The following is a 17,439-nucleotide window of genomic DNA, read 5'->3' on the forward strand; positions in this document are numbered from 1 at the left end:
CTATTTGGGAATTTTTTTTGGTCAGGATTAGATACTCTGCTTGATTTCATCTGTGGATTTTTTGATAGCAAGTGGTGAGCATCTGCTCTTTTCTGCTTTTACCAGCCTCAGACCGGTCAGAAAACATGTATTCATGAAACAAGGGCAACAGTTCTCTGAGGAGCCATCCTACAGCCTGCTCCATTTTCTGCTTGTCCCTTGTCAGAATTTGTGATGCATCCTAAGATCTCAGATAATCTGAACCAAACCAGAAGTTTGTCAGACACTGGCATGAAGTAGTCTGGAGGAAATTCCAGTAAGAGTTCCCCTTGGGTACACAGGTGATAGAGGCCTGGAGATCAGTCCACCCTTTTTCTTTCCTGGAGTTAATCAAGAAGCAGCTGTTCCTCAACTGTTTTCAGGGAAGCCAGCCATTTTCTAGTCTTTCTCTACCTCAACTAGACACTCCTTAATGTTGTTTAGTTACAGTTGTGTTTTGTTGAGTGTTTTATTTTTTTTTTTTTTCTTTTTTCTTTCCCTGCGAGCAGACATCATCTTCAGTAGTTTTGGTGCTACCATAGCCCTTCAGCCCAAGTCAGACTTTCCTAGGAGAATGGATCAGGAAACATTAGTTAGGACTCTCCAGAAGTTAACAAAACTGTCCAAATGTAGCCACTTTCAGAAAAGTTTTCTCAGTTTTGGGCCAAATAGCCAAGGTTGTTTGCCTGACTCAGGGTCTTTTTTTTTTACCAGATAAAATGTTAATGCGAAGGTTATCTTGTGTCACCTCACATCTTCAATCAGAAGAGTATTGAGGATAGATACCTAATCCTAAAACCGTTGATGGCAACAGTAATTTTCACTCAGTGAAAAGTTCTAAGTCCAGAACTGACTATCGTGTACTTTCCTCATATGTGTGTGTAGAAGGGGAAATCAGGTCATGAGTAGAATCATAGAATGTCCTGAGTTGGAAAGGACCCACAAGGATCATTGAGTTCAACTCCTGTCCTTGCATATGACAACTCCACAGTTTACACCATGTATTTGAGGGCATTGTCCAATCCCTTTTCAAATACTGTCAGGCTTGGGACTGACTGCCTCCCTGGGGAGCCTGTTCCACCCTCTGGAGTACTGTGAATGTACAGTGTCATGTCCTGAAGTTATCAAGTGGTCATTTCATATTAGTCATTTGGGCATATTAGCAGCTAGACCTGTGTGAGAGGTATGCACCTGCATATCTGCTGCTGCAATTTTCTTCCAGAATATGGAAAAGGTGTGTGTCATTTTTATATCATAATTTGATAACACTGAATTGTGTTTAAAACATCTAGATGTTAGAATTTAAGATGAATCAACGTACATCTGTCACGGTCCATTCGGCGATGGACTCATGATGGTTCTTTGACCTTGATCTCAGAGTGCAAAATTAAGGTGACCAACATGCCAAGGGGTTATAATTCAATCAAGCAGTGTTACTTTATTAATTTGCCTGTAAAGCAGCACATGATAGAGAGGGAGAGTAAGAAAAAGAAAGGGAAAAGAAACGGGGAAAAAGTAAAAGTAAAGATGAGAAATGAGGTTGCGTTTATCACCAGTCGAGTTCCAAAGGCGCCCCTCTGGTCTCCAGTCCCGTGGAGTCCTGCCGGTCCTCCGTCGTGGTTTGGGATCCTCTGGTGGGAAGATCTTCAATGGTGTCCATTCTGAAGTCACCTTTTATGCTTCTTCACCCCCCCTTGCTCCCATTGTTTTAGGCCAGTCTCCACCTAGACTTCGCAACCCAGGCTTGTACTGCGCAGGCTCGAAAGATTCACACTTCCTTTTGCCAACGCTTACGTGTCCAGCATTCAGGGGTTTTTCTCTGGTCCATTGGGTGACCTCAGGACTCATGGTGAGCTTCTGGGCATGCTCCTTTTCGTTGGCCATTGTTTGGGGGAGCAGGTGAGGGACACATATAACTGAGGCTGCAGGTGAGAACACATCTTCTGGATGGCAGCTATTGTCCCTGAGTTGAAGAGACCCTCATAACAATCACTTTCAGGAGGCTGGGGCTCATTTGGCTGAAGCAGCAGGCAAAGTCCACACAGAAGCCATTGTTAGTGGCAGCCCCTCCAAATCGGAGAAACAGTGCAAGACAATGTTTCTCCTCAGGCCTCTCTCCAAGTCGTTGTCCATCTGTTCTTTCAGTCTCAGCTTCAGTTCTCTAAGTTCTTGATGGTGATGTTCAGGTAAATACTGCTCCATTTTCAGACCGACTCTCACAACATCCTAATTTGGAGGAGACTCTTTTATTTTTGTCTTGGTTTACTTAGATGTTTTGTGGTTTTGGGAGGGTTCTGAAAGCAGGAAAACATATATCCACCAGACAACTATATGAATGAAAGTGGGGAAACATCTACCAGCAAGCAACTCAACCTCCCCTACCTCCAAAAAAAGGAAAATAAATAAAATTTTGTTGAAATATAAGGTCTTTTGAAGTGATTTTGTCCACAATAATTTTAGTTGTTGATTGGAATGCTGTAGAGCTTAGTTTTCCTCCAGCCTATAGGCGGCTGCTATTATCTTCTCTGACTTGTGCATTGCTTAGGCTGCCAGGTCATAGGTATCCTTGCGAAAGTGCTGTGTGTTATCACTCCCTTATCTTGTATAGCTAATAACGCTTGGCACCTTGGTCCGTACAGCCTTCTCTCAACACACACCTCTGGTGTTTTGCTATCAAATATCCCTACCCTTCTCTCCTCATACTTTCCCTTTCAGGCAGTGAGGAAGGTGGGGCATGGATAAGCCACTTGCTCCTCAGCAAGTGCCTCCTTAAAGTCTGCAGAGGTACTCTGTGAGTCACTGCCAGCTGTTGCCTCTAATGCTGAAGTGACAGGCATATCAGACTTGTGTGCAGTGGGGAGCACGATGGGATCATACTGGAGTGCTCATGAGGTAAGACTGAATTCACCAGAAGCTGAAGATGACCTAAGGTGGGTTTGTGACTGGGATTCTGGTGCCTAGAAGAGGACTTGGGAATTGTTAGTCCAAATTAATGTACGTATTTACTTATTTATGTCATGCTGACTGATAGTGTTGCTGATATTGGCTGCCTTGTGGAAGCCCTTTTGGTGGTGGAGGGCAGTTCAGCTGCAGTGAGTGATCCACGTGGAGGCTGAGAAGCAGTTTGAGGTGCCCCAAAGGAGCTTGCTGTGGATTTGGACTGAATGTGTGGTTTGATAAAAGTATTATGTAAATTGGGCTCTTCTACAGCCCAGCATCTGCCAGCGATGAGTATTGTCACAAGCTGTGCCCATGTAGCTTTGCTATGAACTACCTGGCAGTGGTGTATGCAGGAAAGACGCTGACTAAAAACAGTCATTAATCATGGACACAAAGATGGTCCTAGTTTTACATTTGTGTGACCTGCCTTTGACCATAATCTCCGAGACTAAATTTTTTTTTTTCTGGAACATAACCAGACAGGGAAAGCCCTAAAACTGTCTGTTGGGCTTCAGAGAGTCACATCCTCTGCCCTCTCCTCAGGTCTGAAATTAATCTGTTGTCTGACTATAAGTAAGTTATTAAATCATCCTGTGCCCTGCTTCCCCTGCTGTAAAATGGAGATTGTAGAGTTTCTCTCTCTAATATGGGTGTGTGTTAGCCTAAGTGTGCATTGATGCTTGGAGACCTCAAATGCGGGATCCCCATGACTTAAGAAACAGAAAGTGTGAATGTCTAACCAAACTGGTTAAAGAAACACAGGATCTACTGGTTCATCCTTATGAAAAGAGGGAGAGTAAAGTACAGAGTCTGGCGATGGTCTTTGTGCAGAAACTTAGTGTACATAGCAAGGAATGGGACTGTCCTCTCTCCTCATCCCCCTGCCCTTAACCACCGAAACAGCCTCATGAATAAAAGCAGAGGTTTCTCGGTGATGGGGAAGCAGGACACTTTTTCCAATGAGAACTGGAATCCAGATGGAAAACATTAAAACATGACCTTCTGTTTTGGAGTGAGACATAAAATACAAACTAAGGTCAGCTTATCGTAATTCAAGAGTGATAGGGGAGTTTGCATCCAACTTCTTAGCTGGCTCAGTTCCTAAGTGGAAAAAGAAAGGGAGTGACAAAATCCCTCTGAAGGATTTAATGGAGTCATTCTGCTAGCAGAGAGTGGAGAGGGGGTAGGTAATGACTTCCAGTGAAGCAACAGCAAATCTTTCAGGTAATAAAACCTGCAATAATTAACCATTTGTTTGAGTTGTGTCTAGTTATTTGTCTTTCCTTCTGTGCTTGACTTTTCAGCTGATGGTCCTTTTTGCAGATATCCATCATCTGCTTCAGGTGGAGAAGTTTTGTTAACATCTCTTCCTAAGTTGTTTTCTTTTGTGGAGATTCTGCTGCATTTGTGCGGTGGTGCTGAGCCGAACAGTTTCATTTTCCTTCAGGGTCATGATTCTCTTGAACATAACTAAGACATTGAAAACTACAGCATCATGAAGATGTGTTTTACCATGGATTGTTTCTGTTTCCCAATGTTTTTTTTGTATGCCCTCATTCTCTTCTTCCTGACCACAATAGCTGGACAACTCACAGTTTTTCATGTATTTATTATCCACCATTTCTGGAAGCAGTTCCTGATAAAGGTTTTAAAAGGGAAGCTGGAAATTTTACTAAATAAAATTATCTGTTTTCCATGTGAAAGTTCAGTTTTTCAAGAGAACTGATTTTTTTTTCCCTACAGATGTTTAACAGAGGGGTTTCTCATGCCCACTCATTTTTGCTAGCTTATTTTTCCAGCTTAATTATTGATGAAGATTTATTTTAAATTAAAATATTCTGTCACAAAATGTAAGCACTGATTTTATTTAAAACCATTTTATTGTGCTATGCAGTCTACTGTTATTTCTCCTGTCAACAGCCTACATAGACAGAGGAATATTTTATCTTTTTCTACCTCTTTTTTTTTTTTAAACTCTTTATAGACATGGTTTTAATTTCCAAAGCAGTGTAAGTAGTTAATCTTCAAATTTTGCTGCATGGCTTTGAAAATTGCAACATGCATTTATGGGAGGGCATGTTTTATGAAGCATAAACAAGTTAATATTTATGCAGGTAATAACTTTGTAATTTTCCTGCAGAGTGAAGAATGCCCATGCTACTCGCTCTCTGTAAAAATCATAAGAATGAGAAACCTGAGAAAGGCAGATCTGTGTGAGTATCCCTATCTTTCCTTGCAGTTCTGTAGTTCAGTTCTGAAAACAGAGTATGAGCAAGCATTGTAACTTGTATCTGTGAACAACGTGTCACCATGGTTTCAAATATTTATGCATATTTGAATTTGGACTGTTCTTAGAATGCAAATGCACTTTTGTATAAACAATGTCTTCCAGTTTACAGAGTGTTACTATTAGTAGAAATATCAAAGGTCTACTGTGGTATCCTGTAAAGTATCTTAACAGCTGACAAACTTCAGAGCCAGTTTTGATGAACAATCTTAGTTGTTAATTCTCATTTGCAGTTTTTTCTGTGCTACGATGCAGCCTGCACCTCTGCTTCTTTACAAAAACACCAGCACTGATGTCAAGTGGCTGCCAGAGCCTGTGGGGTAACATGGAACTTTAGTATCATCTTCTGTACCTGTTTGTTTTTTGCAGACAGTAGAAATACACACAGGCACCTCTGAATTTTTATTTGTTTAAAAACAAACTAAACCAAACAACACAACTTTTTTTTTTTTTTTTTCTTTCCTGTCAAGTGTTTACTGAAATGTATTTGAAATATCAGCCTTACAAGGCGAAACCAGGACTATTGAAATATTTCTGAGGATTTAGTAGAATGGGCAGAACTGGAAGGAAAGAGAGAGAATCTCAGTGGTTACTTAGGTATGAGAAAGTGAGCTGACGGTCAACTCAAATATCTGCTTCAGAGAGAAAGAATGAGGCAGGAATGCAATGGAGAGGAAGTGAATATGTATGTGCCTTTTAATATTAAGTAGGACCAAGTGAACTCAGCAAGAGTATTTGCCTCTGTAGAGATTACTATTAAATTTTTGCTTTTCTACTGTTGAGCCTCACACAGGAATATTGCCTTTTCTTGAAAACAGCACATTTCCAGAGAAGAACAAAAGGGTGGTTCGGTTCCCTCTCTGTCTTTTTAACCTCGCCTGAACTATTCTCTTGCATAAACAATACCAGCCAAAGGGAATTCCTACATTGCCCTGAAAGCCAATTGCATCAAGATAACCACCTACAGAATTGATTACCTGATAATCTGTCTTTGGCATTAAAATCAGGGATGTTTATTTCTTTCTCAGCATTTTACAAGGATTGGGAAGTTCAGACTTTATGTTCTTAAGGAGCAAAGAATTTCCAGAAACCCATAGTTATTTATCTTTGCTCTTTATCTTTTATTAGTCTTTATCCTTTATCTTCATTTTGAGCAGAGGTTTGACTGCCTGATTGCAGGTATGAAGCTATATCACTGGGGTTTTGTTTTCAAAGCCAGATGTAGAGGAAGGTCTTTGCTGACAACAGCCAAAAGAAACAGTGCGAGGTGCCAGGACCTGAGAGGAGCAGTCTCTTCAATTCTCTATTCCAGTTGCCTTTCCTCATTGTGCAACAGAGCACCATGATTTATTTCCCCCTGAGAATCAGGAGCAAGTTGCCTGTGGCACAGTAGAGAGCCAGTGAGTCTTTGCCTGCACTATACCTCTATGCTCTCTCAGAGCAATTAATTTTGTTAGTGGATCCATGCCAGGTGGTGTGATACACATCATGAGACATGAGACTCTGTTAAAAAAGCATTAATTGGATTAGAAAAACAGCATGAGAGTGTAGTAGGAAGATTTACATGGTGGCTCTTCTATTCTTAACAAAAATGTTGTGCATAAAGCTTTTAGCAGCTAAACAATGAGAGAAGTCCTCAGAGAAAGAGATCCAAAAGCACCCATTAAAAGGCTCTGCCATGGAAGAGAGAGGTATTGACATGTACAGCAATGTTCATTTTGTAGTCTATACCAAATTCAGAGTGGTTCAGGCTGAAGTATATTTATGGCCAATGACACAAGTGGAGACTTTGAAAGCAAACTGAGGAACCCTAATCTATGCATTTAATTGCACATGAATAGAGTTGTTTGAATGTACCAACCATGATTTAAGAAGAAAACAAAGATAACTAATTAGACCCACATATCTGTATTTCTGTAGATATTTACTTGCCTAAAATGAGTCTTTGCTCAAAAATTATTTTTTTTTTTAAGAATATTTTTGTGGGAATGTATTTGTCATGTAATTTGTGTATTTATTCAATATTTGTAAATATTTTGAATATATTTAGCTCAAGATATATTTTAGGAGAAGGATCAGTTATGTTTCCAATTCACAGTTATTTGTTTCAATCACTACTTCCATACAACTTAAAGTTAAGGGAGACAGAGATGAGGGACCGAGAGCTGAAAGATGGCACAGAAATAATTCAAACTGCAAAGACTCACAAAGAGTCATCACTGCTTTGCTGGAGTCAGAGTCTGATTCTCAGAGGCTGTCACTGCAGTCACAGCTGGGCACAAGCCACCTCACACATCTGGCAAATCTGGTTTACTGCAGCCCTTTTCTTGGTGGCAGAGTTCACCAGTCTTCCAGGAGGGAAAAGAAATATCTTCCATGCTGCAAACTGGCACTTATAGGAGAGAAATCTGTTTGTTTCATGGGCTATGAGTAAAATATAAAGTAACATTTTTTACATATGTGTATTTCACAGAAGTATTCCCTTAGGTAACAACCAAAAAAAGCCTTTAAAAATAGCCGCTCACCCTACTTTGTATTTAGCAAATTCCAAGGCTCCAGAAACCTTTTCCTGGAATGGCCTGGAGCTACTTTTTTTTTTTTTTTTTTTTTTTTAATTTGACAAGCTAATCTCAAGCAGCATTCTCATCAGATAAAGACCTTAGACTCATCTTCAAGTTTGACTAGACTGTTCAATCTGGGCCTTGTTGCTTTGTAATTTTAACAGCAAACTCCCAACACTACACTTGCCATTGATTTTAAGAGTTGGAAAATGGCATTGATAATTTTTTTCCTTGTATCACCTCAGTCTTGTGTAACATCATTGTAATAATGAATACCCTTTCATTGCCGTGTTCTCCAAGGGAAAATATGGTGTGCAGAAAGGACTGGCTGAAGATACACACACAACGAACTGTGTATACTTCTTTTCCGCTGCCTGCAGCAGTGATGTGAGGGGGCAGCAGCAAAGGGGGCAGGCAGGCAGCAGGGGCAGTGCCAGTAGGCAGCTGCCTGCACTGGCCAGTGCTAATGGCATGTTTGCTTTTAGAGTGGAATCACTTCCTTGTCAAGATGGATGTGGTTACTGACTTTTGAGAAACCCTAAAAGCAGCCCAGGACAAATGCTTGGCCATAGGAATCTACGTAAGGACAGAGAAGCAGCTATGTGGATACCCGCCAAGTCACAACAAGGCCTGTAAACAAGGGTTTCCTCACTGGTTGAGAAAATGAAACAAACAGGTATAAAAGTGGTTGTTAACCAACAGAAGCTCCTCCCTGTGATGTCATATCCTGAAGCGGGGCTTTCTTACTGTAATTGTAAGCTGGTTAGATCAAGATCAAAAGCTAATTGCATAATTACTAAGATACCTGTCAAAATGGAGCCCTGGTCCTGAATGATGTTTATAATAACAGAGTCATAACCACAGTTAATAATGTGAGTAACAAATTAATGGGTAAACTCAATGAATATGATGTGAACCAGCTTCACAGGTACAGCTGCTAACAATCTCTGCTCCTTTCCATCCTATCATCTGTTTGGTTTTATTTGCTTATGTTACCCAGCTCTTCTCCCACTCTTCCTCAGTTCATTGCTACCATCTAAATACATGTAAAGACGTAGTTTCACTCAGATCACCCATTTTTTTTTCTCTAGTCTAAGAGATCATTTTGAGCTTTTTTCCCTTTCTCAAGTCTTTAATGTCTTTTTGGCAGAAAATCTGTGATGGAGTGTATTGTATAGACCATAGCGTATATTGTATGCTATTGTATTGTATACATAGTAAGAAGTGTGGAGATGAAAGGCCTGTGCTGTGCCTTCATAGTGTCATAAGTTGCCACTAACAAGGACAATGCTGTGTATAATGCAGGAGTTAATTAATACATTATTTCTTTAGGGAGCTTGGTCAGGGCACCTCCTTACAGCTGTGGAAATTATTACAACTGCTTAGGTGTCAATGGTTTATATGTAGGTACACATGCATCTTCTTGCAACTGTGCTGGCTTCTGTATACTGTGTGCAAGAAGAGAAAGCTGTTCTGGTGGTTAAAGGTATTAGATGTAATGTTGCCCCATGACTTCCTCCAAACTCTTGGTATAACCTTGGAGAAGATGAGTTTCTTTAAAACCCTAGTTCCTCATCTCTAAAGAAAGGAAGCCAGCAAGGGCACTAGATGCCCCACAGAGGCATTAAGAGGAAGACATGATTACTGGCTGAAGGACTGGCAAAAGCAGTGAACGATCTTAGGTAAATGTTAGGCTCATCTCTGTCTCAAAGGCAAAGGTGAGAGGAGCTACCATGCTCTAATACTGTACCACACAGGTGGTATTGCAGCTGTAGTCCTTCACTGAACAGGGTTGATCTTGAAAGCCTTTTGTGATGGTACTTCGTGTTCCTAGTAGACTTCATGATTTTCTTGTGTACAGGAGGCTTCTACCTAACACGTGGTTGAACCAGGTTATAAAATGTTTTATAACTCTTTTATAAAATGTCAAAACCTGTTTTAAAACAGGTTTGAAAAGGCTGGAGGCAATGGCAATGAACAAGGGAGAAGCTTGGGTGGAGAAGAGAGGCTGGAATGAGTAGGTGACATTGGCAGCAATGTACAACCACATGGTGCTTTCAGAGGACAGAGATCCATGCAGCAATTAATGAACCTTCACTCCTCTGCCATTTGGCTTGCAGAGTTAAAAGATAGTGGCAGACTCTGCTGAGGACATCACTTTCTAGTTTGTACTTGGAAAGTTCCAGCAGACCTGGATGGATGTTTCTGCAAGAGCTGAGACATTTCATGAGGTGCTGTGCTGGAAAATATCACAGCACAAGACTAGCCTGCAATTTCTTTCAAACATAATTAAGCAACTTCAGCAGTTGTCAACAGATAATGATGATGAAGTATATGGTTTGACTTCCGAATAGGTTTTCTTTATTTACTGATTTCTTGGGCTGACCTATATAACACCTTCTCACCACTTAAAAAACTAAGCTGAGTATTGCCTTTTTCCATGCATACAATCTTCCACATCTTCTTAAAAGTTATTGTACCTTGGCGTTTTTTATCATCCTTGATAAGGACCATATTTTACTCTATATCCTTCTTACAAAGATGTATTGAGTTAAAGACCAAAGTCTACTTTGCTTGACACTGAACATCAACCACAAATTGAATACCAGCAGATCTGTGTTTATAGGACTATTAATGGTTTTGTGGGACATTCAAAGAAGTTTATAAACAATATGAATATTGATACAGACATTTACTTATTGCAGGACTTGCTTCAGGATTTTCAAGGTATTCCTTTGATGAGGAGAAGAAGTTACAACTTCTCATCTTTGGTATTTTATCGTGAAAAATACATTTAAGTGCATTTTTGTTCATTGATTCCAGTAGATTTTCTTATGTGCCGTTAATGACCCTGCAGGATCTGTTCTAATTCTATCCTGGCTGTTCTGGTTTCATCAAAACAGCTGTATCTGCTCTGCATCCAGTTATGCATTAAGCAGTGTGACTGATACCTGTAATCAGTGATTCATTCTTTCCCATACTCTCTGAGCAGAAACCTGTTTTGTTTTATGCATCTGTGCTTTCTTTCACACGCATCTAGATGGGATGAAGTGTGCTGCTGATATGAGCTGTACACTAAAGGCACGATGTGATAAGGCCTGTGCTATGTCTTGGACCTCATGGAAGTTTATTCTGAAAACTCAGAGCAGTGCCAGGGAAAGCCTTACCCACAGGCAAGATCCACGGAGCTTGAGGACCTTTATCACTGATGGTCTTCAGAGAAGAACTTCAGGCAACCTTTTTGCTGAAGAAAGGACATTGATTACCTTGTAGATAAGGACCAAGAACCCAGATGTGATTTGTTATTATGTGGGAGGCCAATATAAAGTAGAAGAGGCTAGATGTAACATGGCTGTGAGTGTCCATGTGAGACCATGGCTTCTGTCCTAGGCACTTTGTATGACTGTACTCTCAGCAGGAGCCAGTAAAGTAGTGCTGCAGTAGTGGCCAGTGAACATTGAAACTTTGATTCACTCACAAATGGTGGTGCTGGTGCTTGCTTACATTGTATTCTGCTATTCACTTGGCAGTTTTCTTGGATGTGTGCCAGGAAAAGGTATTAATCTTTTCTTGTTTGTTCAGGACCAATCTTGACTACTCCTTTTAAAAGAGTTCTGTTTCAGTTCCAGAATGAAAACAAGATAAAAGGGGTCTTGGATATCAGTGTTCCTTGTAAATCATGTACATACCTATTCTTATTGCTTTCATCATTCTTACTTGCAGGAAAGTTGCTGTAGACTGCTAGATCAGTTGGGAGACCTTTAGGACTCCAGCCAGCATAAGAGCTCGTTTAATTTCACTGTGGAAACAGGATTAGCTGTAGTCTTGTGATAAAAGAGAGTCTGGAGGCTGTGTGTTTATCTGTGGCTTACTTTTATGTGAAAGAAGCTGATGGTGATGTCTTTGCAGAAAAGACATATAAAATGTGAAGACTTGGCTCTCAGAAGCAAAGTGCATGTTGGCAACTCATTTGTCACAGTATTCATGTCAGGATGAACCATTGCTGCAATGTAAGCTTTTAATCCAAGCTGAATGAGCTCCTTCCTTAGCAGATAAACCAAAACAATCAAACCATAATCTTCACCTGTATGTTATGCCCTGTAGGTTTAAAATTCTGTTCACAAAATGGTGACTGACATTTAAAGATTCTGGGCTGAATTCGCAGGCACACGAAGACCCATTTAGTGTAAACACTCTTGCTTCCACTGAGTTATTCCTATATGTTATGGAATTTTTCTTACCAAATTAACTCATCGACATAGATGTCCTTACCTTCATATTGGCTGCTGCAGGCCATCATGTGAGGGAATGAGATGACCCTACCCTATTTTTGTCACGTAGTTATAATGATATGCCTTACTTACTATTTCCGTGCTGTTTCCTTTACGTAACTCTTCCATCCCCACAACAGAAAAAGCAAAGAACCTCTACAGCTATCTAATTTCTGTGTACGTAATCTACAGAAATCTCCTATGGATTATCAATGCTAGGTGCTTCCTGTAAGTGAGACTTTGGGATATTTTTAACTTCACTCATATTGGAGAATGCTTTCTGGTTTTCAGGCACTCCAGATCCAGGAAAGGAGGAACATCTCATGCCAGTCAGCTGACCTTGTCCTTACTATCATACTGAGCTACAGCCTTTTGGTAGCTTCCCATTCAGTACCAAATTTTACTTAAAAGAAAAGATATCTGGAGGAAGTGTCCCTGCCATTAAGTTTGTTTATTTAGTAGAAAAGTTTTGATTTAAAAACTCTGAATCTCAATCAAAAAAATTCAAATTGGAATTACTACTGCAATGCACTGTCAGTGCTGCAGCTTAGTCTCAGTTCCTGCACAAGATTACATCTCCCATGTTATATTGTTCCTGCTTGTTGAGAAAAATCGCACTGGAGGAGAGAGCAACAAAAAGTACCATACATAGACATTTTAATAAAGCATTTCAGAGGCATTTCTGAGTCAAAATAATGATGTTTAAGCCAAAAACTATATTAGTTCTAGCAACATGTTTAAAACATTTTTGTTTCTATTCCCTTACTGGGTGAATAACATTCTTGAGAATACTTGCCAAAGAATGAAAATTCGTGAGTGTTAATCTGTTGGTTCAGCTGCTTCTAGTACTGATTTTGTTCCCACTCCCGCTTTCTTTGAAATCCAAGGCACTTCTGTGTACTGCTTGCAGCCTGTTTCCTAGTCTGTTTCCACAATGTTTCCCTCTGATAATGGTTTCTTCACAAGCTCAGAAGTTCTAACTACCCACAGTGTCTGCATCAACAGTGTCAAGGTCTGGCCAACACCTGTTTTTTGACTAATTTATTTTCAAGTGGAAATGAAAGAAAAGCCTAAAAAATATTTTCCAGTGATACATGTGGCGTTGCACCACGTATCATCACAGGAGGGTCTGAGGTGGAACAAAGGAAGTCTGACTTCTTAATAATACCTCTTGGCCAAAAATATGTCTTTTTGGTTTCCACTGACTGACACTCTGAGAGTGGGGACAGTGAAAGAGTAGCAATGTTTATGAAAAGTTGAAAAACAGGTGTACCTGTGGATATACATGATTTCTAGTTCCACTTCATCTAAAGAGAGCATATATAGGGTGATCTAATGACATAGGTGCCTCTGTTAGCATGTACAAATCTTCCAAGAACAGCTACATGTACCCAAAATGCCATTTAGGTAAGATAATTTATCCCCTGTTGCTTCAGGGAAGAATTGGGGTAGATAGGAGAAGTTGTAGCACAACTGTCTGTGAGCATCTCTGCACTATATTGTGTTGCTTTTTGTATTGTTTTCTTTTGATGATTATGCTGGGATGGTACACAGAGGCTCTAGATATTAATTCGGGCCTTGTGGCTTGGAGCCTGTATGTATTTGGAAAGGAAAGGTGGCAACTTTTGCAATGAACTTACTGCCTTACTTCATACATGTCAAAGAAGGAGGTTTGCAATTGTTTTGGAGGCAGCGCCCAGATATCTGGGAATTGATCTCTTGGGCTGGTGTACAGTGTCAGGATGTCCCACCACTTCCTTCCCTGACAGTCAAGGCTGGCAGGGAGACCGGTTAGTTGGTTTCCATGCAATGTAATTGATGTGACATGATTATTCTGTTTATTGCTTTCCAGCATGAACATGGGCATCACGTGGCAGCAATTCCATATGACACTTTGTAGGTTCACCGGGACTGGTCCTCTTCTCCAGAAGCAGGATCAAGTTTACCTTGTCTGTCACTGTTTGATACATATCTGGGTACCGGTACCCTCTGAAACGAGTTACCTAGGGAATATATAAAATCCCTCTCGCTGGAGCTCGCTCTCTTAGAGCTGTAACAGTTTTCCTACTATTCATCTTTGTTTATTTCTCTCTGGCCACACAGAACCATTGATCATTGCTTTCTTTATATCAATCATTTGGACACTACAGAACTGACTATTACCATACTATTTGATAGTCTTTGTTGTTGAATTAGCAAACACAATTCTTTCAGCTCCTTCTTCTATGCCAGGCTAAGTCAATCACTTTCAATCTGGACATGTTTAATTTTAATAGCTAGTAAAAGTTAAAGCCTTTTGTGGTGGAGGGAGGAATAGAGGGAAGAGAACTGGAATATGGAGGGCATTGACCATCCACATGCCCCTGTCCAGGGCTAGAAGTGTATGCAAAGAGATGTCAGTGATAAATCTCACCACCTGCACCTGTGTTTACAACTGTGTATTTGGGATCTGGTTCAAGATTTATCTAAATTTTTATTGTATATATATAAGTTTCCAGATAAGTTCTGCAACATTGTAATTCTGGGGCATAATTTGTTATTCTTCATGCAGTGGCCTGGCTGTGATTGCTTGTTCTCAGGCTGAAATATATTTGTCTCTATCTGCATCTATTGGCCTCAAGTTGTGCCAACGGAGGTTTAGATTGAATATTAGGAAATAATTCTTCACTTACCAAGCATTGGAACGGGCTGCCCAGAGAAGTGGCTGAGTCACCATCCCTGGAAGTGTCTAGAAGATGCGTAGATGTGGTGCTTAGGGACATGTTTTAATGTGGTGGACTTGGCAGTACTAGGTTTATGGTTGGACTACATGATCTTAAAAGTCCTTTCTATTCTACTCTGTTCTATTTGCATTCTTGTCCTGGGCTATGCTGAGACTTACACCTTGCTGTTTGCTAACTGAACTGGTGTTACATGTGGCTCATCAGGTTGCTGAACTTTGGTTTTGTGCTTATTATGGGTGAACAGCCTTGCTAAAGACTGGACTGACTTCTCGAGTTGGCTATAGGTCTATTGTGTTCAGAGAGGATGAAAGACTGAACAGAGCTCTATCTAGGTACAAGATTATAAACCACAAATACAGAGCTTCTTCAATACTCTGAAAATATCAAATACCTGTTTTCTAAATCTGGAACCATAGCTAGTATGTAAAACAAAGAGATATCCCACACCATAAATGAGCAAATTCTCTAAAACACACATATCAGTAGTCTGTATCTGGCAGATACAGTTGCTGAAGAAACAGATACCCTGACTCTTGCTTGCTTCTCTGGCAGTATCTGAGGAAGTAACTATGAAGTTAATATCATCTTTGTCAAATGTTAAAAATCAATGGAAGAATTGTAGAATATATTGTGGGGGAGAGAGTGAAAGAAAATATTTTATAACTTCTATTACCAATAAATTGTTATCTACAGGTACATCTCATATATTCTGTATTTTAAAATTGCAGTAATAAGTCTAAAAATATCCTAATATTACTTACAAGACTTATAGACATTTGCATTTGTGATGTTAAAGACATTTCTTCTCTGCTGTGGACAATAAGGGAGAAACTCAAATCCATGCTGAAAAACTAGAGTATGTTTAATGTTCAGTCAGTTTCAGAAGACTTAAAAGATAAATCATACATAACCTGATTGCATAAATTGCTTTGAGCAATGCCTCTTCATTGCCACATGGGTTACTCCACAAGTTTAAAGAAAGTGTGGAATAAGAACCAAGAGACTGCTAGAGAAAGAGTCACATAATTACTGGTAAGGCACTCTTCTCGTGGGTCATGTGGAAGTATTAATAACAGTAGTTATTTTTTGTATAATGTTTGTAATCACGGGATGTGAAAACAGATTACAAAAGAGGAAAGGATCATTATCATTGTTTTATTGATGGGGAAATGCAGATAGAGAAGCAAGATACATTCAAATGGAAGCAATTGCCCAGAGTGACTTAGCAGCCTGGAGCAGAGCTGGGCCTGGAGCCAACGTGTCATGAGCCTTTTCCCAGCAGGTTACCCACCTGGTCATCCTGCCTCTCAGCATGTATCCCACAGTATCAAACTGCCTGTTATTACACCCAAATCTGACCTGTTACTGTGATTACAAGACAAGTTCTTAGAGCTGAAGATATTAGACAGCTGTAGTTGCCCACCCTAAAGCAGCCCACATATATTATGAAGATTTTATGCCACATTTGAAGCTAACTGAGCAACCCTGTGTTACATTAACACTTTTCTCAGAAATGAGAAGTTTCTTCACTATCAGGGCTCATAGTTTAAATCAATAAGATAAAAGTGCATTGCTATTTTTGCATATTTGTTGATGGTGGAGGGATGTGACCACATGTTGGGTGAGGCAGTCAGCTCACTACACAGACCGGGCTGCAGCAATGTGAAGGCAGCAGACCAGAGGGCGAAGATACTTCATACCCAGATAGTCTTTGGCTCTTCTGTTCCTGTCTCAAGAGCAAAGGACAAAGTTAGCCACTTGTCTAAATGGTCAAAGTATTAAACAAGCATTTTGCCCTTTAAAAAGGTTATCTTCAAATGTAAACCCTTTTCTTCTCCATCACAGAAATCTGCTGATTTGCAACAAACGGGCAACATACCAGTAACAGTTTTTGTTATATAAAACTGGCTCTGCACATTTTTTTCTTACCAGTTGTCTTTATTGCAGTAGCTTTTTGAATCTCCATCAATGATCAGAGCTCCCACCTGCAAGAGGGAACAAATAGTAGCGAGTGCTATTGAATAATAACCTGTAAGAAAAGTAATAGAAACAATAACTCTTTTTTGCAGTCTGCTGTCTACATGGTGCTTTAAGGCTATGCTCTAAGATAATTTGTTATTTACATATCAGTAACTTGTTATTTACAACATATATTTTCAAATGCAGTTAGTCAAGCTGATTGCTATGTAAGCCTGTCCTTGCCTACTGCTTCCCCTGAGACTGTCCGGACCAAAACCATCAAGAACTGCAAAGATCCAGTGTGGAATGAAACATTTTGCTTCAGGATCCAGAGCCAAGTAAAAGTAAGATGCAGAGCATATGTGTTTTTCTTTTGGGCCAGAGATCTCATTGTGTAATTGGTGTGTAAGGTACCATAAAAATAAATCTGTGTGAGGGACTACAAGGATGTGGGTAACGGGATGTGGAGTATCATAAAAGATAGTCAAGATATTTCACAACTCTTCATGTAATGTTCTTTCGCTTTTCACTTTTTCGTCTTTCTTTTTTTTTTTTTTTTTAATCACTGGGGTTTTGTTTGTTTGTTTGTTTTTTTCTTTCCTTAATCCCTGCTTTTCAAGAGTAAAGGTGAGAATTTCAGAGTAAATTGAAGAGCATAAAAGACAGGTATGAACTAAGTA

General features: G+C 39.9%; 1 protein-coding gene across 3 annotated transcripts in view; it reads left to right on the top strand.

Moving 5' to 3' along the window:
• Positions 1–2,721: 2,721 nt before the first annotated feature.
• The window catches only part of LOC102094164 (cytosolic phospholipase A2 epsilon-like), a 34,279-nt gene continuing 19,561 nt past the window's right edge, over positions 2,722–17,439 (top strand). The window contains exons 1-3 of one of the 3 annotated variants that reach the window (XM_065064557.1): positions 2,722–2,910; positions 5,099–5,171; positions 16,967–17,103. In XM_065064557.1, the coding sequence (XP_064920629.1) occupies positions 2,884–2,910; positions 5,099–5,171; positions 16,967–17,103 (237 nt within the window). In that variant the 5' untranslated portion in view covers positions 2,722–2,883. Of the gene's footprint in view, positions 2,911–4,141; positions 4,183–5,098; positions 5,172–16,966; positions 17,104–17,439 lie in introns of those variants that run through there. The other 2 variants (XM_065064554.1, XM_065064556.1) reach the window with 2 other exon arrangements.

This window comes from Columba livia, chromosome 5 (genome assembly GCF_036013475.1).
Source record: "Columba livia isolate bColLiv1 breed racing homer chromosome 5, bColLiv1.pat.W.v2, whole genome shotgun sequence".
Lineage (NCBI taxonomy): Eukaryota > Metazoa > Chordata > Aves > Columbiformes > Columbidae > Columba > Columba livia.